We start from the raw sequence: 23,338 nt of genomic DNA on the forward strand, positions 1-23,338 counted from the left end.
GCAAGGGAGCAAGGGAAATGAAGTCCGTGAAAGAGTGAAAGTCTGTTTCTGCTGATAGAGTAGAACACAGGCTTCCTCTTACAGACGGCGGTCACAAGAAGGAAGCAGAGGCGCGGTGATGCATAAAACCCACTTACTTGAGCACAATGTGGAAGACACGTATCAAAACGTGTTCATCTTGTGTCACAATTTGAGGATGCGGGGCGCCTATATCTGCAATAATTTGCCCCTGCCATAACCTATGGACAGGAAAGCTTGACTATGGTTGATCTTAACTTGTTACAGCATATCAAGGGCAAATTCTGGAAGGAAATGCTGGGATTGCCCTTTTGTGTTCCTATGGCAGGCATTAAGCCTCCTGTGATACGACACAATTAGTTAACAGTAACTCTGTTGTCCTTTTTTATGTTTGTGTGTTAATATGTTTTAACATGCTATATATCTTAAAGTAAAGGTTGTTTTACCTGTATGATTACGAGTGCGACTCTCAACAGCTAGTTTGAATAATTACTAGCTCTCACTAGGGTTCCCCCTTTGTGCGTTCAAAAGGAAGGGGTAGCCTGGTTTCCATTCTCTTTGTTTCTATATATTGACCCTGTTAACAGCATACAACAACGGCTCCTACTTGAGTATACAATACAATCCCAAATTCCATGCAATGTACTTTATTTGCATCTAAGGATTATAGTTGGTTTTTAATAATGGATTCATTTTATGGAGAAATATCCCCGATTTAATCCCCTCCACCAAAAAATCCCACCCCACAATCTGGAACAAGGTAAAGGCTGTTTGTAATGTGAATAATCTGTCAAATTCTTTGATTATTTAAATAAAGGTTGACCCTTAACTATCAAAACTGGGGCAGTAAGCCATGAAATTTCACATAAATACAGGCAGCTTGTCTACAGAAAAGGGAACCCGTTTGCTAGTGACAACTATTCCAGACAAGGCACATAAAACTATTCCAGACAAAAAGAGGATCTTTCAATCTCTTTGGATGGGATATTTGAAAGGAAACACTTAATTCTAGGTTTAAAACAACAACTCAAACATAACATAGTTCAATAATATGGGGGAAAACAATTCCAATGTCCACTTATCAAATGATACCAGCAACCTATGGTGTGTAATAAGAAAAAATAAAAAATACCTGGGATCTCACAGAATAATTTTTAAATAACGTTCATTAAAAGTGACATTTTGTTTCACACATATGGTGATTAGAACAAACAGTTTTTCTTTTTTTTTTTACTTTAGTACAATTGACATGGCTTTTGGAAATTAATCGGGTTTTCCTGTTGAAATATATGGCAATTACTGCAAGGTAGAAGCTTTTATTCTGGAGATTAAAACGTCTTGATGTATTAAACTGTCACACAAGCATGGGATTAAAAAAATGTAAACGGAAGAGGAAATGCATTCATTTCAAATGGCATTAGTAATCCACTTCAAACAAAATATTCCTATTTTTGTGCAACGTTACATAGAAAAAGGATTTTGGTCATTTAAATTGATCTTATTTTCCTGGGAATGAGGAGAAACTAACCTTTTCTATGCCACATAAAGGAGTCAAAATTGTAGCCAGGATTTTTCTTCTATCTAAAGTATGGCTTTCATAGGTCAAGAAGTTTATCAATCACTACAAACCTGTGACATATATTGTCAGATATAAATGTTCTCCTGCGAAAGCGCATGGAATTAATTTATAATTCATTGTTAGGCACAAATATGCCCTGCACAATTTTGGATTCTAGGACAATCTTTTCTAAATATACTCGCGTAAAGTTTGATTTAGAAGCCCAGTCCCCTGTTCAGTGACAGCTTGTAAGCAGGTTCCCCTAAAATTATTTCAAGTGCCATCAGTTATTTGATTAATTCTTGGGGGCTTTGTTTAAATGCTCTGGAATTATTGCACTCACTTCTGGATTGTCTTTCAAAGGCCAGGACAGGTATGGACATCAACCCTATATTGGCTCTTCTTTATCCTAAAGTCTTGCTCAGGTACTCTGTTTCCCTCTTGGGAAGGGGCTCTGCAAGCATCCCCATCAGGAACAGTTCTACTTAGGTAGAACCCCAATCTGCTTTTTCCCTGTCGGACAGGCTCTCTTTGTTTTTTCTATTCCCCATAGTCCTCCTGTCCTCCAATGCGTTTGATGTGCTTGAGCTTAAATATGCAGCAAACTCCACCAGTTCATCATCATTTGGCACAGGCATTTTGCATTGAAGAGAACCTGCGATAGGTTCTGCTCCCTTCACTTACACTCACTTTGATCCTCCTTATTTTTATAGGCTTGCTGTATTCTCTATGTCATAAGGGGATGTGTTAGCTATTAGGTAGCCCACCTTTGGGAATGTAAAATTACAATTGGACTGAAATAGGTCTTTCCTTATAACTCCTGGTATGGACCTGTGCCATTAATAGGAAATATATATTCATTTTATTTAAATGTAATGTGTTATAGTATTAAAGAAACTACATTATGCAATATAAACTATAGATTTCATGTTTCAGTAAGTCCTATAACTTTCCAAATACTGAAGACACTACAGTATCATCTCTAAAAACACGTGTATAAGATGCTAAAATATTGAAACACATTCCACATGCAATACAATATAATATCAATTCATCTAATCACAATCGTCATGTTACACCAGGTATAATGCAGTTACAAAGCTTTAAACTCACTGTACTCATATGTAGTTACAGCCCTCCTTACCCTATGTGATTTAATCCCTTTTAGCAACCACCCCCCCACTCCGAGGCAAACGTCTCCAATTTCTTAGACACAATTATCCAAAGCATGTATAAACAAAGCTACAAACTTTTGCTCCGAGTGTTGCAGCATCGGTCGTCGTGATGGTATCAAGGGAGTGAACATGAGCACCTAAATGCTTAGCAAAGCTGTCGCTCATCGTAATGCATTCAGTCAGAACATGTTTTTGAGACTCTAAGGAGCGCCCATTTTTACACAATCTACTGGTTTTCTCATTTGTTGGTATCTTCAATGCCCTGCCAATAATTTCCAGGACAGGTAATCTGTTCAGTCGTAGTAAAAGGATAAAGCAATGAAAACATTTAGAGGGGTATATCACCAGATAATGTCGCGCCTTCATATATGTGTGATGCCTTTCGGACAGGAAGCAATAGCTACCAGTTTAAGCAAGATGTGCAAAATCTTCCCCCGAGTCAGACAGCTCCGTTTTCTTATGAGCCTTCTTTTCCAGTTCAAATTGCCAGTCTGGCATCCACCCAATTTTTGCAAATACTTCTAAAATGCTAGATTCGTAGGCAGTTCTAATTTTATCCTGGGTGTAAGCAAGCCCGAGATTAAAGATTAGATGGGACGCAACACTAGTCTTTGTTTGTATGTATAGTGTTACTCTTCGTTTCACAACCATTGCCTTTAAGGAAAGCAACCCAAATTCCAGCCTGATCACGATTAAAGAGGTGAAATGTGCAGCCTTCCTTATTCGGGCCATTTTGCATGCTTCGAAGCCCTTATTGACTTCCATTTCCACCCCCAAATATTTATATACAGACACATATTCATTTGGTTCATTTACAAACCAACATTAGCGTGCGTTGTATTTTCTTTAAATCATTTTAATTTTGTTTTTATTCTGCCGATAGTGAGTTCTCAACAGCGTAACTCCAAAGAGGTTGGGACACTCTTTTTATCCCTGCAAAAGTTTGGTCTAGCACTATTAAATCATCAGCATAAGACAGAACTTGACATTGTATAGTGTTCACCTTGGACGGGCAACATGGCAGTTTCCTCAGTATACCTACAAAGATCTGACAAATAGAAGTTAAATAATAAACAATAGCAGGCGAAAACACACCCCTGTTCCACTCCTACACCAATATGAATTGGCACAGTCAAAGCTCCACCAGCATCTAATTTTACCCTTACTGCTGTGTTGGCATGAAAGTATAAGATCTTAGGTGGACACCCCATATTCTCCATCAATTGTCCCATAATCTACATCTATCCACCATATCGAAGGTGGAAGCAAAGTCTACAAAGAGTGCAAGTGCATAGGCTCCAGATGTCTCCCCCTGTCGCGTTTACTCAATCAGGAAACCCATTATTCCTAAGTTACGGGCAGTAGAATACCCTGGGCGAAAACCACTCTGAAATCTATCAAGTATTCTAACACTATCCGCCTAACGCTGAAGATCCTTTAATAAAAAGCCGTCAAATGGGTTCCCTGAACAGTCTAGCATTGAAAGAAGTTGATAGACTTGGAACTAGAGGAGATCCCTTTTTTAATACCGGAAGTATAGTTGTTGTTTGCCAGGATGCAGTAATCGTGCCCTCTCTCAAGATTTTCCCAAACATTATCTCAAGGAGGGGCAGACCAAAAATCAGGATCCTGCCTCATCACAACGTTGGCCAAGTCATCTGGCCCCGGAGCCCTCTTGCATTTTAACTTGCTAATGTTATTCTTTATGTCCTCTGTCATAATCGAGGTGTGGGTATCCTTTTCGCTATATGGTCCGCATGCCGATTCTTGACCATTCAGGCCAGATCTCATGCTTAAACGATGTGCCCATGTTTCCTCATTTATAGGATTAAGGACCTTCTTAGAGCTATTCGCCTTGGCCTCTCCTAACATAGCACAGATAGTCCTCACATTACCTCCCACAAAGGCTTCCAGCATGTGCTGCCACTGAGTTAGCTGCCGCGACTTATGCCACCAACTAATACAGTTTTGACATGCAATTTTATCTTTACCATTCTTTCAGCAGTATTTCCCAGGTTAGCTTTAAGCATACGTAATTCCTGCCTTAGTGTACGCTTTAGGTCACGAATTACCTCATCATAACAGACTTTTTCTTGCTGGTTGCATTCACCAACAGTTTCAGCTGAGTAAACCTACAGGACAAATAGGATATCCATGTCTCCAATTCCTCTATATGTCCATTCTGGTTCTGGATATCCAACTCTGATCTAGTCTGTTGGTTACTGCTTTAGCACGCAATCGACCAACCGACTCCATTTCCTGGATGGTTTACCTGGATCTGACCTACCATATTCCCAATTCTCTCCATGCAACAATTTAGAAATAGTTCCAACATACCTTGATAACTCCAGGCATTCCATTCCACGCTCAAATAGTCAATCCTGGGAAAGACTGATATTAGTAAAGAAGTAGTTCAATTTAGCATGCTTCTTTCCCAACCTCCATGTATTGGCTCTTCATTAAGCAGTTTTAGGTCCCACTCTCTTGTGAAGGCTGTCCAAAGTTGTCCAGCCTGATTAGGGTTTAGATATCTCATCCTGCTCCTTTCCTCAATACGACTCCATCTTTCAAGTGTCTTGTCACAGATACAAAGGGCATCAAGATCCCCACTCATGATAACTGCATTCTCACCATCACCAAATGTTCAAGGCATTAAGAGATTATGTATTGATTTTTGTATATGCTCAGTCTCTTGCATACAGGGGGATCGTAGATGTCAATAATTAACACGGGCCGGCTAAATACATTATGAGGGCATTCCACTTCCACCGCCAGTACATAGTGCGGCAGCCCAGCTGCTATTCGACGTGATCTAAAACAATGTTTCACCCCTAACATCCAGCCAATTTTTATGAATCTGAAGACATTGTTTTTTGTTCTGTGGCCGAGTGTATAAGAGTTCTTAAAATATGCAAATGTGTTAAATCAAACATTTCAATAGATACTTTATAATTTACTGTGTTGTTCCCTTTGCTCCACTGACTTCAAGTCTATCTTTTTTCAAAATTAAACATTTCAAAAACTATGGTTAAGATTTTCTAATGGTCAATTCAAATGCATTTTTGGTGCACATTTTACTATTTGACAGGAAATACTAAGAGTCCTGGCATCAACATAAACATGCTGTTATCAGCCTGCCCACAGTTCCGGTTTACATCAGAGGAGCAGGAGCTCCACATACGCGGCCCCACCACTGCAGGAGCAGCGGGCCTGCCGAGGCATGCTTCACGGACCAGCTGATGCTCGCGGGTAAGCGCTGCCCTACCGCATTATGGCCCGTATTACATCGGTGCACTCGTGATTTTTCACCCTCAGATATACTTGCCTGTTCACACGATCCCTAGCCAGGAATCAGCGTCCCGAGCAGCCCTGCACCCGCCCGGCACCAAAAGAGCACGATTTGTGCTTGAAAATAAGCAACAAGGTACACGTTGTACCTCCTTCCAAGATGGCCGCCCCTTGATGCCTCCAGCCATCTGTGCCTTACTAGGCAACCAGTAGCAGTCTCAGCACTGCTGATTGGCTACAGAAGCCATTACCCCCACCAATGGGCGCCAGCAGGCAAAGCCGGCCCTCCTTCGTCAAGGCCCTCGAGGAGAAGGCTGGTGCCTGTTATCAGCCTGTTTTCTGCCGACTCTGCCTCTGCCAGACCCCCTGGACCTCCAGCGCCATACACTAAGGTAACACTCTATGCCTACAATGATATAGATCCGTTGAGGCTACCTGAATCAGACTCTGGCCCCGATTGCTGCCTGAACCTGGAACCTTTCCATTCTGTGATTGCCTGCTAGGGCACTAGGGCGACACATGTAACAGTTCATGCTTATCACTAACACCTTGCTTGCTCCAAGCATGTTACCAGCGATCACTGGCCAACTGTGCTAACAAACCACGCTTAAAACCTGTGATAAATATGTAATGCATCTTCCTCCTGCCTGATTATCTTCATAATGGTCCTCAGAGTACCCCAATAACTGGACCTAGACTGTGACCACCTGCTCGCCCTTTGTCCACACTACTAATTTTATAATAGCATCCTGCCTGCCTACCCCAACTGTATGCTGTTGAATGCTCGGATTACTAGCCGTGCCAAATCTCGATGCCTTCCTCTTCGCTGTTTGCATTGCAGTCACTGCTAGAAATGCCAAATATAGATGTCTTTTTGCTGAGTGCATTTTAGCCATTGTTAGGAATGCCAAATCTAGATGTCTTTCTGCTGAGTGCATTTTAGCCATTGTTAGGAATGCCAAATCTAGATGTCTTTCTGCCGAGTGCATTTTAGCCACAGCTAGGAATGCCAAATCTAGATGCCCCTGCTGTGTACATCCTAGTCAATGTTAGAATTGCCAAACTCTGAAGCCCTCTGCCGTGCACACCCCAGGCACTACTGCACTGTGAAACCCAGAGGCCCCTTTGTTTACCTCGACTGTCCATTATGTGCACCCCTTAGTCCTGCCTCATATACGCACTTTGCTCCCTCCTCTAGACCATACTAACTATTACCATAACAATGGCCCAGACCCACACCACTCCATGTAACTTGCAAGAGAGAAACTTGCGGCTCAGAGCTAGACTGCCACGTCTATATGATGTTAAAAATAAAATAACTATTCCTCCTGGGCCTAGTCCAATCCTGACTGCTCCCAACTGTAACCTGCCTGCCCTAACTGCAGATAGACGACCCAAAATTCATATAGACCGCCCGCAGGTCCAGAAGAAGCCCAACCTTCCCTTTCCGAGAATCATACAAGGAACAACTACATCCCCCACTTCAGGAGCCCTCATCAACACGAGATCCCTCGTAGCACACAACACGGAAATCGCTGACATACTTGCCTCGGATGATTTTGATCTTTTTGCGATCACTGAGACATGGCTCCATGATGCTGCAGGCCCTGCACTCATGATTGTCATACCTGACAATTACAACATACTAAGAGTTGATCGCCCCAACTCTAGGGGAGGTGGCCTGGCCATAATCGCCAAAACTAAATTAGCTGCTAGACTCTGCCCTCACCCCGAAATCACATCCTGTGAACTTCTCTCGGCTAAAATTCCTATCTCAAATAACAGCACTCTAACGGTCCTCTTGGTATACAGACCACCAGGCCCACTAGGTAGCTTCGAACAAGACCTATCCAGCCTCCTCAGTAACATCATCAAAGACTCCACCCAGCTCCTTCTGCTAGGTGACTTTAATCTGGGCTTCAATGATGCTGAGGATAAACAGGCCAACTCTATCCAATCTATCTTAACCGATCATGGCCTTACCCAAAATGTTTCAGCCCCCACACACATAAAAGGTTGTACATTAGACTGGATAGCCAACAGAAATTGCACTACTACTATCTCTAACATACTACCACAAACTTGGACTGACCACCACCTTATCTGCTTCTCATCCACCATAGAGTATCCTAAACCAGCCAATTTGGAAACAGCACCACCTATGCCCACTAGAAGCAAAAAAGACATTACGGCTGAAAAATTACTTCCGCTTCTCCTGCCTGACCTTAGAGCCAGTACCACCAACACCGACCCAATACGCTAGTTGAGACATTTAACAATACTATGTCCAAAGCTTTGGGCGCTATCGCCCCTATCAAAGAACGCAAAAGTAAACGAAAAGCCCGCCTTAACTCATGGTTTACCCCCCATCTCAAAGAATTACGAACCCAAAAACGCAAACTACAAGCTATTTGGAGGCACACACCGTCAATTGACACATTCAACGAAAGAATCAGCAAAGCGAATTCCAACTCGAAAGAACTCTTCTCCATCCTTCGGGAAATGGAATGTCTGATCGCTCCCATTGACAATGCTCCTAAGGACAAACAATGGTGCACGAGTATTCAAAATGCCCTAGCCAACAAAATTACAACTCTTCAATCTAAAATTGCAAAGAAAAAAGCTTCACTGAGCACCACTGCAACTCAGAACACCCAGCTGCCTGATGCACCTAGTACAGCCACCCAATTCAATTGTGAACCATTCAGATTCACCAGCATATCCATAGTGGAAACTGAAAAGTGATATCCTCCCTGAAACCCTCCAATTGTCAAGGCGACAGCTGCCCTGCACAAATCATCAAGGATGCAGCCAGAGACCTGGCACCATTCATAGCTAAGCTAATTAACGCATCCTTTAGAACTAGCACTGTACCCACCAACATCAAAGAATCTTGGGTATTGCCCCTCCTTAAAAAAACAGACCCTTGGCCCAGCCATCCCCACCAACTATAGGCCCATCATCATGGTACCATTTCTCCTTAAGGTTATCGACAGAGTAGCTTACCTCCAGATACAAAACTATTTAGAGACGAACCAATTACTAGGATTGCGCCAATCTGGTTTCAGACCACTACACGGCACTGAAATGGCCCTAATCAACCAAAGACTCAAATCGACAAGTTGAAGGATAAAGGCAAAACAGCTATGCTCCTCATCCTTGACTTATCGGCGGCCTTTGACTTGGTGGACCATGCAGTATTATGCAACCACCTAGCGTCTGCCGCCTACTTCTCAAGTGAAGCAATAGCTTGGGTACAATCCTTCCTGGACAACCAGACGATGAGAGTTTTCTCCCCTTCAGCTTCCGCGGACCCAATATATATCACCTGTGGTGTACCACAAGGTTCATGCGTCTCCCACACAATGTACAATATCTTCACTAAGCCACTCTTCGACAAACTTGACAGACTGGGGATAACATACACCAATTATGCGGACGATACGCAGATCCTCATACCACTTTCTGGCAACTTTGTCGAAGATATAGCTCTAGTAAACAAGATTTATCTCCTCTTTCAGGCATGGATGGTGTCCCACGGCCTCTGCCTGAATGACGACAAAACAGAGATACTGATCCTGGGTTCCGACTCCAACCTTAAAAAAACTTCGCTCCAGCTACCGTGCCTTTAATATTGATGGCAACATAATCAAAGTGGTAACTGAGGTAAAAACTTTAGGTTTCTTCCTGGATGCCACACTATCGCTCAAAAAACAAACTGACGCCCTTGCATCCTCTACAGCCTACACTTGCAAATTAATCAGGGCTTGCAGACCTTACCTCTCTAAAACCAACTGCATTACGTTAGCTAACGCCCTAGTAATGTCTAAATTAGACTACTGTAACGCCCTTTATTCGGGCGCGGGCAAGTCTATTATAAACAAAATGCAAACACTACAAAATAATGCCCTTAGGGCAGCTCTGGACATACCCCGTAGAACACACATCTCCAACACTAGGAAAGATCATCAATGGTTAGAAATTAGCGACAGAGTCCTCCTCAAAACATTATGCCTCAGCCATAAAGGACTGAACAACACTGCTCCTCCTTACATTTCGGCTAGACTAAATACAAAATCCATGACATACCACACGAGCGAGAGCATCTAACCACCTCCTACTTGAAATTCACAAATTTAAACTAAAAAAAACGGGCGGAGCCAGCTTCCCTGTGAATGCTGCCTGGGCATGGAATGAATGCCCTTTTCCCTCTGCATTGAGAGCTAACCTACCATACTCGAGTTTTAGACGCCACGTGAAAAAGTGGCTTTGGTCCAACGACAACTAACCAACTATTTCTCTCGGCCTGGATTCACCACTGACCAACCACTGCGAATAACCATTATGTCATTCCTGATCCCTGATCTGACTTCCTCGTTGTATAGGAACACTCCTCCTCCTATACCCATGTACCTACCTGTTAAATTGTTAAGAACACCTTTACTTTATCTTCTTTATACATTATTGTATGTAACTAAGCTTAAGTATTCTTGTAACTGCTGCGCCCAGCTACCTCTGGGTTTGGAGCGCATTATCAAATAATAAACAAATGTGGTGGTGTTAACAAATATCCCTTTTATTAGGGTATATTACTAGATCGGATTCATTGTGCATTAGGCCCAATCGCTATGCCAGGTTGGAGGTCAGCGTTTCTTCAAGGCATCTGTTTATTTGAAGTTGCCATTACTGACTGACAACGCAATCGTCCATCTCTTAACAGGGTCGGCTTGCAGATGCACTTCAAAATAAAACCATGAAAACCCTGGATTTGGAATTCATTTTGGCTTATTTTTTGTAATTTACACACAGGTCTTTGTCTCAAGTCAACACAGATGTGTCAATTCAATCGTATCAAAGCAATGTAAACAGATTTGCATTACTGGTCTGCATAATTATACAGTTTAGGTGAACCAGAGTTCACAATTCAGGTTCCCAGTACATAAGAGCTACATGAGATATTGTAACATGTGGAAGTCCCATGTAACAGCAATACATTATTTACCTTACCTTTATTTATAAAACACAACAAGTGAACCATTATTTTCATAGATACACTAAACCGCCCAGGTGATTTGCAATTAACATTCTGTATACCATGTGCTTGCAGAATACTAAAATACAACTGCCACAGTTTATTATATTCTCTTTTCACAAGGCAGCCTAAATTCAGGAACTCCTTAGTATTAGCTCATTTTGTAGTTTAGTAAAACATCAGGCTTATGTTTAACATTAAATATATATTTCAGTGTAAACCCTTTAAAATGTACACTGTTTAATGGAAAGCATTACATTCAATCAGATCATTTCTAACAGTACACAAGGTTTCTGGAGCAAGAACCCAGGATATTGGCAGAGCTTAGGCTTTAATGATCATGAACAAGGAGCCTCTGGTTAGACAGCACTTATACAATAAACATACTGAAAATGCATAGTGACATCATTTTGCTTGCATAAACCAACCTGACATACTAATTACAATTACTTTCTGATACTAAGAAAAATGTAATAAATGTTTTTTAGTATTGGGAAGCAAAGATGTGTGCACCAACTCTTCCTCGAATGAACCAGAGTTTAAGTATTTCCTTACAGCTATCCCACAGAACCACATTACTAGATTATAGAAACACGTATTTCTTATTTATCATTGCAGCATCTGAGCAGGTTAGAGTGTTTTGAGAAAGCTCACAACCTTCTAACCAACATACTAAGTAAGGTGAAATGAGTGCCTCTGGTTTCCATATCTTAAGTAGCTGGTTCTCCAAACCAAATGTTCATGCATGTGATAACCCTTAGCATCTCGCTTATGGTAACGGCTGGAGCCCCCAGACTGCCCCCTTCCCACATCTGGTAATTCCAAGATCCATAGTGTATAATGTAGCTGAAAGAGGGAGAGCGAGAAAGTGTACAGTGGCAAAGGAGAGACCGAAGCTGCCAGCAAGGGCCAGCAGTTGGAGTACCTGGTATGCTTGGCACAGGAAGAGTACTAAACCTCTCATAGGCTTCTCATATCAGTCAATTTACATGCACAGCACCATTTACAGTCATTTCCCTGAAAGGCGATGTTCCGTGCGTTTAATTTCAACCAGATATGCTTGTAATATGCAAATAAGATTTACTGTATGTGCATACATAGTACAGAGGCAGTTGCAACGTTCCTGTTAGATGATATTAGATGGAAGGTAGATTGCAGGGTCGCTGGCCCTGGTCACGTTTGATACTACAGATCATCAAATACTTTTCACTCTGTGTTTGTCTTGCTAGTCACTCTGTGTGAGGGAGATTATCCTTATGCCCTGTGGTAGGGTGTTTAGATTACTGCTAGAGATTCCCTCAAATTCACCAGGATCTCCAAGTGGTAATCGCGGCAGAGCAGCCCAGACCTAACTCTTAGGAGATATTGTTTGGTATAGCTATTGTTTGGTTCTGTGAGGTTGTTATGGGAGATTCAGCGCGGACCCAGAGACAACCTAGTACAATGCATAAACAGAAGAAAACACACAAAGGCTTTTCCACTAGATCATTAACAAAAAAGACCTGTAGCTGTGACATTATGGTCACAGATGGCCTAAAGAACACAAACTGCAAAAATGGTTCAAGGGGTTTTATTGCATTTTTAGGCAGGGTGCTAAGGGCTATCCCTCGCTCTCTCATTTAAATGAAGCGGTTCCCCTGCCTAGCCAAGGCGACGTTAGTCCCCACGTTACTATATAAATATTATTGACCCCCTACTACCTACATTCTATCTTTCTGCCAATGAGGGTTTAAAGGCAATCGCCTTATCTATATAAGCTACCTCTGGGATTACCTAGGCCTGGCCTACACTAGCAATGATTTATTTCAAAAGGGATTGAAAGGTTGTCCCTTACAGGCACTCAATCCTTGCTGTGTCTTTTTGCTTTCACTCAGTAGCATTCCTTTCCCCGTCTCCAACTAATTTTAGACTCCCCTCTTTCCATCTCCCCCGCCTTCTCTTATAGCACTTCCTCCTTCTGTCCATCTGTGGTCTGTCTCTCTCCTTCTAGCCTTTATCTTCACCCTCCAATGTCCCTCCGCCCTACTCTTGATTACCTTATCCATATCATTAGTGAATAAAATACTGACGGTATTCAGTATCTTCACAAAAGGTTGTCCAAAACCTGTATCTCATAATTCTACAAAAGTAACATTAACCATCTTGAATGAAGCTTTCTTCAATATAATAGGTGTGCATGGGACGGGAGTGTCCACAAGTCTTGGACACTTATATTTGTTTCTCTACCCGTTGGTCCCGGCAATAACATGACTGGAGTAGTTTGACGACAGATGCTGGTGGGTTGCTATCCTGTGGGTGGTCTGCCAAGACTTTGGCTGCCTCTTTAGTTTGCCTACAAGGAAAAGAAAGAAACTGTCCAGCAAAAGAAAGAAACTGTCCAGCATGGTTGTCATGGATATACTGCGATCAAAAGAGGTATTGATACCATTCTTACAGGCACTTGGGTAGGGGACAGGAACTGGGGCCTATTGACACCTTCCCCCTCTCAGGTAGGAATAGTTCTGGATTAACCTAGAAGGCAGAGGTCCGAATATAGATGTGGGATTTATGACACACTATGGCAAACGTTGTGTCCAGGACTAGAAAGACAATCACATCCACAAAGCCAAAATACATCCCTCCAGTACTAGGTCTCACCAACAACTGTTGGACACCACTGTTCAGAACCCTTAATGAGGACACAATGAGATAACAGCGTACATTGCACGATTAACAAATGGCTAACATTTTGCTTGCAACATTGTATGCAAGCCAGGAAGCCTTTATGCTTGAGGAACACTGACGTAATTATGGACACTGCCTCATTTAAACCTTGAGAACATGTATTGTAGTGATCACATTGTATACCATCGAGTAAACCTAAAGTGGCATACTGAAAAATCAATACACGAACATGACACCACATACAGACTCATATCTTTAGACTGTCATCAGATAAATGCAAAACATACCCTGCTTTCCAATAGTTTGTTTTAAAATCTTTCAATTGGTCTCTCCAAGAATATGAATAATGTTTCTGACTTACTGGGGTTCACTTTAAAACTGCGAGTACCTAATTTAGAAAACATAAAATGTTAAAACGGTTATATCTGCATGTGGTGTGCTTCTTAAAAAGCATTTTTCATCAGTACTTCCGGAAATGTGAATTGTTTCAGTGAACATTGGTAGGAGTTTTATCTTCTGCCAGATTTACGGTCCTTTAGATAAAATGCCCATCCCAGGCCTGCACGCATGACATTTATCCAGCTAATGAAGTTTAAACGGAAATGTCTCTTGTTTCCCATTAGAAAAAACTGCCCAGCGTGCGTTTCTTTGCTACCCGTTTAACTCTGCACCATCTGATGAAAAAGTCAGAGTTAGAAAGCGAATGCGTCGACCCATCTCTACCTAACATTTACAGTTCTTCCAATAAAAAGGTATGAAAGTTTCCATTTTGGATAATTTTAGAGCTGTGTTGTCGTCAAAACGAACACGACGTCAAACCTTTCTTTACACTAAACTGGCCGCAAGGTGAGAGCAATCTGGGTTCAAATTGAATTTAAGGAATGTGTATGACACACTGTGCTTTCGGTCAGCAGGGTCCGGAGTTTATTGGGGAGAAGTTTAGAATTTACAAGCACACAGTCTACGTTCCGACAACTCTTCCAGTCCCCAGGTTTGCGAAATCTATCACACGGTCTGTGTGACTGAGTGGCCAGACTGTAACTCACAACTGGAATGTACGAGATGGATTTCAGACCATCTTGGCGGTCGTAAATGTAACTAGATCATCAGCTTCAATTTATGTTACAGTAACAAATAGTACTTCAGCAACAAGAGGCCACGTTTAATATTGACAGTTGTGCTCTAGAAGCTCTGTTAACATGTCATACAGTGTGAATAATTGCAGAGCACTCAACTACAAATAGCTGCCTAAGGGTTAGATTGTGGCTTTTATAGACGTTGCTCACCTCACCTTTTAATGCAGCATCCCTATATTAGCTGGATGACAGTCCCATGCCAAATTTGTTTCAATCCAACAACAAAATTTTCACTGACACAGCAAATCGCACAGCACCCTACACCCAAAACATAAATCTGCTAGCACTGCCAAAATAACTGTCTTTGCACGCTGCAGCAAACGTCACTTGCAATAGCCTTCTCAGGTAACGCAATGTACTGTTTATAATATGTAGTCAGACTACGGACTCGCAGTCAACCTAAAGCTCTTCTATGCCATGACCATTGCACCTAGGTGCTATACATATATTAAAAAACAGAAACCCAAACTGTTAATACAGCATTGCATATTGCTTGTCTAATAGTTATTTCATACTTTTTGTGGTGAAAATAGTCTATTTCCCATCAGCTATACATTACATATCCCCTCCACCTTAGGACTACATGGGGCCTCATAAGTATCGCGGTAAGGCAACAACGGTGCCGGTAGCGCTACCGGCACCGTTGCTTCGTACCACCATACTACGAGCTGTGCTCGTGGGTGCCTGCCAGCCCGCCAGGTCTGACCTGGCGGGCAGTGTGACACCCGCGAACACAGCATGTCGATACACCGGCACCGTTTACAACAGTGCCGGTGCATCAGACGTCCCCATTCCCATTGAGCCCTGTAGGCTCAATGGGAATGGGGATGTACCGGGCCCAGCACCTGCGAAAAGGCAATTACTGGGTCCGGCTGGGCCGGCATAGCCCGGTAATTGCCCATTCGCGGGTGCCGGACCCGGATGCACGTTTGGAGGTAGACTTGCCGGTTTTACCGGCAAGGCTTCCTCCAACATCGTAATGAGGCCCACTGTCTTTGAGTGACACGTACAGCTGTCAATCCACCAGATGCCTGGCCCACCAAGATAGGTTAGCATGTACTGCCTGGCTAACTATGTAGCCAGCCATCGATTTCCAACGTAGACACATTTTTATCACCAACAAATGTTAATTTATATAATTAAGGTGCAGACATCTAGAGCAAGTCACTGGGCATTATGAACCTATTGTTCAGAAACACTTAGAAATACGAAACCGATCTATGGGGTTCAGACCGAGCTCCAGGAATTTTCATCTGGGTGGGCCAGAGTTGTGATCAGGGGGGGCCACTGGGTCTAGGAGTACCCTAAAAAAGTGCTGGCGTTTATTCAGATTTACCAGATCAGTGATCCAGAAAAACATTTCTTCTCAAAAATACATTTGCACCCCTCTATAAAAAAAACAGTACATAGCAAAAGAGAAGGAAAAATAGTGCTGCAACACCAATCTACCTATCTTTCCTTCCCATCTACTCTCCCCTTTATGTTATATCCGATCCTCGTTCACCTTCTACCGTCCAGTCGCCTTCCTTCAGCTGCCCTAACCACTGTTCCCATTTACCTTCCCTCCCACCTATTCACACCAGCACCCAGCTTGCCTTTCCTGGCCTGGCCTGGGAGAATTGAGGGTGATTCCTCCTCAGAGAGCTGAGCAGTAAGGCCCCCAGTCTTTGTACCATCTCAGATGGTGTCCGCCCAACAATACCTTCCCGAGCACTGTGGCCAATCCCAGCAGACCCCAGAAGAGATGCTTGTGCTCCCTCCATCTTGTTGTGAAAGATGGACCCTTCCCAGAGTACTGAAACAAGGAATAGGAGATTCTGTTTCGTACAAAATTACATTTTTTTCAAACTTCTTTTAATTTCATGAACAGAACATGCCATGTCCAATCATTACAGGTAGCCTTATTGATCCTAACTATATTTTGAGCACAAGAACATTTCCTCCAATTACCTACACTGGTAAACAATCCTCCCTTCACCCACCCATTCCACAACCTCCTCCCCCCTCCTTTCCAACGGAACACCTACAGTAGCCCCATTCTGAATGTCTCCCATCAACGGTTCATTTCCAAAATTAAATTTTAAACAAAAAATGTTCTTTTTTGCAGTCCATTTTAATTAAGTTGCGAGTGCAAGAGAGTGCCTGGGCTGTAAGGACTGCATCAGGAGGCAGACTGTGCTGGTTGTGCAGTTTGCGGCCTCCTGGTATCGCTCCTGGTGGGGCGTTCCCCTGTACATCATTGTCTAGTACATACTGGTTATAATATGCAATTGTCCATGATGATTGATGTGTTTACTTTCATTTGTTAGTGAATGACACAATGTTGGTCAATAAATGTGGCCTGGATGTTTTCAAAATGCGTGTGTGTCTGTGTGTCCTAATGCCTGGGCAGCCCATCTATTAAACCATGAGTGAGGCTTTATGGAATAGCTTATAATGCGAACTGAACCACTTTTAGGAGCACCTAATTTGAACAGGTACGACATAGTGAAATTAAAAAATATGATAAGGATCACACACTTTGGTCAAGAAGTAAAGCCATAATTTGAGCCTATCCTGAAATTTAGATACTTGACCACAAATCTTCTGAGCTCAAGTTGGTACAAATATGTGTCGAAGTTTGGCTTTGAATATCTAAAATAATACTAAATGTTATACAGGTTACTTTAAAAATGCACAAGTCACATGATAAACCAACCTGACAATGTATTCATCATTGTAGAACCATGTTGATGAAAAGATTAAGGGGGGCATTTTGTTTTGAAGCCTAAATTGCACAGAGCAATTAATTGTCATTGTTTCCACCAAATAATGGAAAATCACCTTTGCTCTTTCCTTCACCAAATGTCTGGAAAAGTGCAATTCACTTCCTCAATTAACGATTGTGGGAGCCATCCACAATGCATTTCTTTCTACTCTGCCTGCTTTTACCAGGTGTAAAAGTCAGGCAGATCCCATAGGAATCCATTGGTTTTCCACTAACATATAAATACATGTTTGGCAGGGGGACCTTGTTAAGTCTGATCTGCTCTCCAACTTCGCCTGTCAAATCATACAAAATCCTGCAGCTCATAAAAATGGGAGCTAAATGCATTTAGCGCTACTTCTTCCACTCCGCTTGACCTGGAAAATTATCTCCTATGACTGTAGCTTTATTTTCCCCAACCTGAATGGAAGCCTACAAGCTCCAGCATAGCAATTCATGAGAATTTACAAAAGAATCTCATACAGACAAAGTGAAATGAAATGCATGACAAGGTTAATGTTTCACACAGCTTGTTCTGTATGCCCTTAATTACTAATCACCCAACAATCCCACTTAGATAGCTTCTTAAAACCCTATATATTTTTTTTAAAGTGCCACAGTAATGGTCACTGCCTTTTTATCATTTCTCATCTCTAATCACTTCCTGCTGTAAATAATCTGCGTCTGAGACACGTTAAAAAGATAAGACCTCAATGGAAGGCATGGCTGTTTGTATTTGAGGGAAGAGAGTAGAGCAGGGGGCATTGGCATTTGTCCCTTGTCCAAATGTTAAATCCACCTGATTGTACTCTTTAGAAAATATTTAAATACTACTTTTTTAGGTATGAGAGACGTACACCTTTTATTCTTTGCCCGTAACATTATAGAAACGCTCTTCTTTTTTGTTATTTTACGGGTGTTCATGTTTCATTTCCGGCACTGCCCAAATACCCAGCACCCAGGATTTACAGCATACTTTCCATACAAATCCAACAACACACATGACATATTCTTTTTGCATGCAAACTCTGTAAAGTTACTCAAACAGAATGAGGTTATGAATCAAGAAACGTTCTGGCAGAGAAGACTAAGCTTCCAAACAAAGATACATTGTATTTAGGTCGGAGCCCCACTGGTAAGTATGCATAAGAAGATCTGAAACTGGTCAATACTTGCCAACCTAGCCTTATAATTTTCAGGTAGGGCCTTGTTGGACCAGCTCAGTGAGGTGCAGCTCGATTCTCTACGCATGGTCACCCACATCTGGGCTTATACACGTTCACTTGGGAGACAAAAGCAAAGCAACATGCATTGGCCTAGTCAACTGCTTTGGCTTTTGATTAGGCATGGATAGGCATTTTCCAGGCACTGCCATAAGGGTACTGGGAAAAGCCTGAAAATGGTGTCAGTAACTGGGCATATGATGGCATGGCAAATGTCTGCTAATACCTATACGCATGCCAAAACTACCAGCTTTGTGATTGCTTGTTTAAGATAGGACTTCAGTGCAAATCACAGAGGCATTGACAAATATATTGCTTATAAAATCAACTGGCTGAAGACACGCATTAAAATAATTTTACTACACCAGGAGCTCATTTACAGAGACAATTAAGTAATTAGAGACTCACAAGAATGCTTAGATATAACACTAGCGGGCCCTATACAGAAAACGTTTGGTGTTACTTTGTGATAGAGCTTGCTCAAAGAGATCTAGAAAAGTCAGGTTATGGTGGTGAGGCATGGACATAGCCATGGCTAGTCATTAGGTGGGTAAATGACCAGACACACCCAAAGGATGTGTGCTTCTCCTCACATGTTATTGCCATCCTATCTGTGTTACGCAGCATGTGTTCTGGTTGTACCCAATAGGAAAAAATCTCTGAATCAATTAGAACCACTGCCATTGCTCTGACCAGCCTTCTATACCATTCTTTGCATAGAAGTCTTGGCCCTGTCACTAATGTCAGAAGCCCTTCCAAAACTGCTAGACCACAGGGCCAAATAATTCATGTGGTTGCTTGTGTTACAGTGCAAATGGAACACCGCCTAGCAATTGAGATTCACCTGCACCTTTTGGTGACAGCACCAAAAGTAATTTGCTAATGGCTTGTCCCCTTCTCTAATCGCACAGATATACTACAGAATTATGGCATGGAATGTTACGCAGAGCAACGATAGTGGTAATGTTTAATTCAAAGCATTGCATCTATCACGTTTTGATTTTACTTCACTCTCCCCTCCAGAATTAAATTTGTGTTACTACCAACCTTATCTTTTCACTTATACTCAAGTAGTTAATGCAGCAGTATATATGACTTTGAATGTAATTTGTAAGGGCCCCCGTCAGTCAACGCACCTTCTGCAGAAATCTGTGTTCAAGCAACTTTACCTGTCATTTACTGTTTGATATAGTTAACCATTTTATTAAGCATGATGTGAAAAAGCTCTATATTACCACGAAAAACAAACATACTTTAAATTATAGAAACTAAAATTCCGATTTTAGGTTTCAGAAAATAGTTGTAGGTAGCCTGCTTGAATAACTTCGAGATGTGAATGGCCCTCCACCTCCCTGGTCATTTGTACTTTCATGGCTGTGGGGCATAAATCATTGTCTAGGGAAAGAATACAAATCTTGGCCAGGCTTCCTGCAATTCAGCCTCTCAGAATGATGTCTCTGAGGTTGCTGCTGATTGTTTAGAGCGACATCCACCCCGCTCTCCCTTCGGTTACCAGTGGTGTATAACACCATGGACCTGGCCTCCTTTCTAGGGGGACTGGGGGATGGGGGAGCCGGACCCCGTCCTCCCTGCTGGAGCCAGACCTAATGGGGTTTACATTAGACTAACCTAAACCCCTCCCACACTGTAATATTTGAGGTTCATTGAAGTATGCAGGGACCAGTCAGGAGGCAGGTAAGTACAAATAGAAGTTTGCTTTATTATTTACAGGGTAAAGCTATGAAGAGGGAGTAGGAGCTACAAGGATACATCTTTCTTCATGTAATCTCCCATCCTGAATCCGCAACTGCTATTCATGAAATCCTGAAACCCAGCAGGGTTCCATGCTACCTCATACCATTCTACTGCCCGCATCAGTGCACTTGATGCAGAGCAGCTACATCCAAACACAAGATACTACACACACCCACCACCCACAACCAGCAACTCCTATTAATGTAGAGGCGGTATGTGTCGCCTGACTGGTTAAACTTAAAGCCAAACTCACCTGATGGCAAAGGATTGTCTGCTGTACCAGTCTAGCATAACCATCCAGTCGGACCCCGGAATTACTTCTGCTCCGCATGTTATCCAGCAGTAGCTCTCAAAACTCTTACAAAAACCTGAAATGTTTTTTCACCATAAAAAGCCTATGCTGATTTTCAATTTTAAAAAACAGTTAATGAAGCTGCTGCAATGTACTCAAGATCCTAGGTGTCACACTTTTTCGGGTCCAGTGCGCATCAGCCTTTCAAGAACAGTTTCATAAAAGATATGTTCAGTCTCTCAGAACCGATTACGCTTGACAAGAGCTCCCAAAGACGGAATACCGTTACATCCAAAACTCTTCTTAGCCTTAAGAAGTTACCGTCATTTAAAAGGAAAACCAAGTTATAAAAAAGTGATAGGCTCCAGCCAGAAAAAAAGTGGTGTAGCAGTCCAGGCGCGAACTAAAAGAGCCTCGATTTGGTGTGTAATACGTCACCGGTGGGTTTTTAATTCGGTTGCTTGGCTGCTTGGTCCATGTGCAGTATGCGCTGCCACTGAGAATATGACACTGTGCTGAACCAAAATAACACCGGCCAGGCTGCTGTCAGTAAACATGCCCCTTGGGCTATCAAGTGTCCTTTCCTCGCCTCCTGCTCACACCATCAGCAGCACTCGGACCTTTGGGAGTTCCGAGCGTGCCCCGAAAGTTAACTCAACTTCGAGGGATCAGACTAAAATATGTATATTTAACGTCGCCAATTAGCGGTGATGGTAGAACAACCCAAGGCGTACTGGTGGTCCAATAACAAACACTATAGCTTGATTGCTGTAAAAAAAACTATGTAAATTCGCAAGCTACTTGTTACCGAGTGAATCCCATATGCTTAAACACCGGTGGTGCACACAAAATGTAATACAGTTACACACTGCAAAAAGCAGGTTAACCGTCTTGCCAAAGTGCACTAAATCATGATATAATAACACCAAAGAACGATTTACAAACAGTTTAAATAGCACCGACGATGTGATAACTCCTGATAATAAACTAATGATAGAATGGTGCTGCCACTCTGCACTGGCAATAGATTGATACTCAAAACGTCAGGAGTGACGTAATAGCCACCCAAAGAGCAGCAGTTAGGTAACAACCGTTAGTTGGGGTGTTTTATGAGCTTCTCTCTCTCTTCAGCTTCCTGACACTCGTGTTGTTACTTCTAGAGAGGTTTCGCGAGCTCCCTACTACTCTCCAAGTTAAGTTAACCCTAGTGAAACGCTGAAGCCGCCAGCACTTCCCTGTTGCATGCACCGTAACCCATGCTCACGACCGAGTGCCATCAGCGACAGAAAAGACAGACTAACAAATAAGAGCTCTTTGCTCACACAAATCTTCCAATATGGCGGCCATTTTAAAACGTAAGTCCTATTAAGGAGAGGCAAACCCGCTGCAGAGCGACAGCCTGTTTTTCTGCAGGTTTAAATTAAAAAATAATACAAATAATGCATAATTCGCAAAAGCGAATCCGTAACGGGTTTTGTACTTTAGCTGTACGTAGGGTCGTAAATGCGGGAGCCCTCTTAGAATTGTACAGGAATAATTGCGCAATCCGAGGAACAGAAATATATTTAATGGTGTTTCTTCCCTTCAATTTCGAAATATTTATAGTTACTTCAAACAATAACTGCATATTCTTAATGTTTTAAATTGTTGTAGTTGAAAACGTGTCATGTTGCTCCATAGACTCTTTTTTGATAACTTGTAAATGTGTATGCAAAATAATACTCATGAGTTTTGGCTTATTACGTGGTGCTGATACCTTTAAGAGCTTCAAATAGGAGCTGTGAAGGAGAGTCTGTCATGCTTTTCAATGGAGATGACACATGAGGATGGAAACATAGGCATAGCTCTCAACTCACACGCTTTTGGCATGTGTCACCGCCTTCTAAACAGCTGACTCACCCGCCAAGCCTCCTGCATGCCCATTCATTTCAATGGGCCTCTCACCCGCCAAAAATAAAATCGGGTGTTTTCACCCACCTTTGTGACACAAATGGTTGAGAGCTATGCATAGGGCCTCATTACGATTTGGGCAGAGCTGTAAAATGCAGCAGTAACACTATTACTGCTGCATTTACCATTCCGGCCAATCCAGAGTATGGCCACATTCACCTCCAGCTCTGAGCTGGAGGTAAATGCGCTGGCGCTATGGGCTATTTCGACGCTAGTATTACCGCCGGTGCAAATAATCCAATGACCCAATAGGGAATGGGGATTAACCACCTTCCCAATACTCGTGATCCGGTGCAAATTGGCCCGGACCGAGTGTCCATACCAGCTGTTTCCTCCCTCCCTTCCTCCTCACCTGCGACCTCCAGTGACTCCTCTTCGGGGGTCTTCTTCTTCTTCTTGGTGCACTTCTGAAGAGGATTTCCTTTCTTTTCGTGAAGAAGATAGGGTCTCTCTCCCCAGGATGCCACCCTGTCGGTCAGGTACCCCCCAACAGGGTGGTCT

The 23,338-nt window shown here is 42.5% G+C and overlaps 1 protein-coding gene across 2 annotated transcripts in view; it reads right to left on the reverse strand.

Annotated features, from left to right (window-relative positions):
- Nucleotides 1–22,144, reverse strand: part of PHKA1 (phosphorylase kinase regulatory subunit alpha 1) — a 2,290,600-nt gene extending 2,268,456 nt beyond the window's left edge. For both annotated transcript variants that reach the window (XM_069648650.1, XM_069648649.1), the window contains exon 1: nucleotides 20,849–22,144. In XM_069648650.1, the coding sequence (XP_069504751.1) occupies nucleotides 20,849–20,926 (78 nt within the window). In that variant the 5' untranslated portion in view covers nucleotides 20,927–22,144. The remainder of the gene's footprint in view (nucleotides 1–20,848) is intronic.
- Between the last annotated feature and the right edge of the window lie 1,194 nt (nucleotides 22,145–23,338).

Source organism: Ambystoma mexicanum, chromosome 2q, assembly GCF_040938575.1.
Source record: "Ambystoma mexicanum isolate Mex_15411 chromosome 2q, UKY_AmexF1_1, whole genome shotgun sequence".
Lineage (NCBI taxonomy): Eukaryota > Metazoa > Chordata > Amphibia > Caudata > Ambystomatidae > Ambystoma > Ambystoma mexicanum.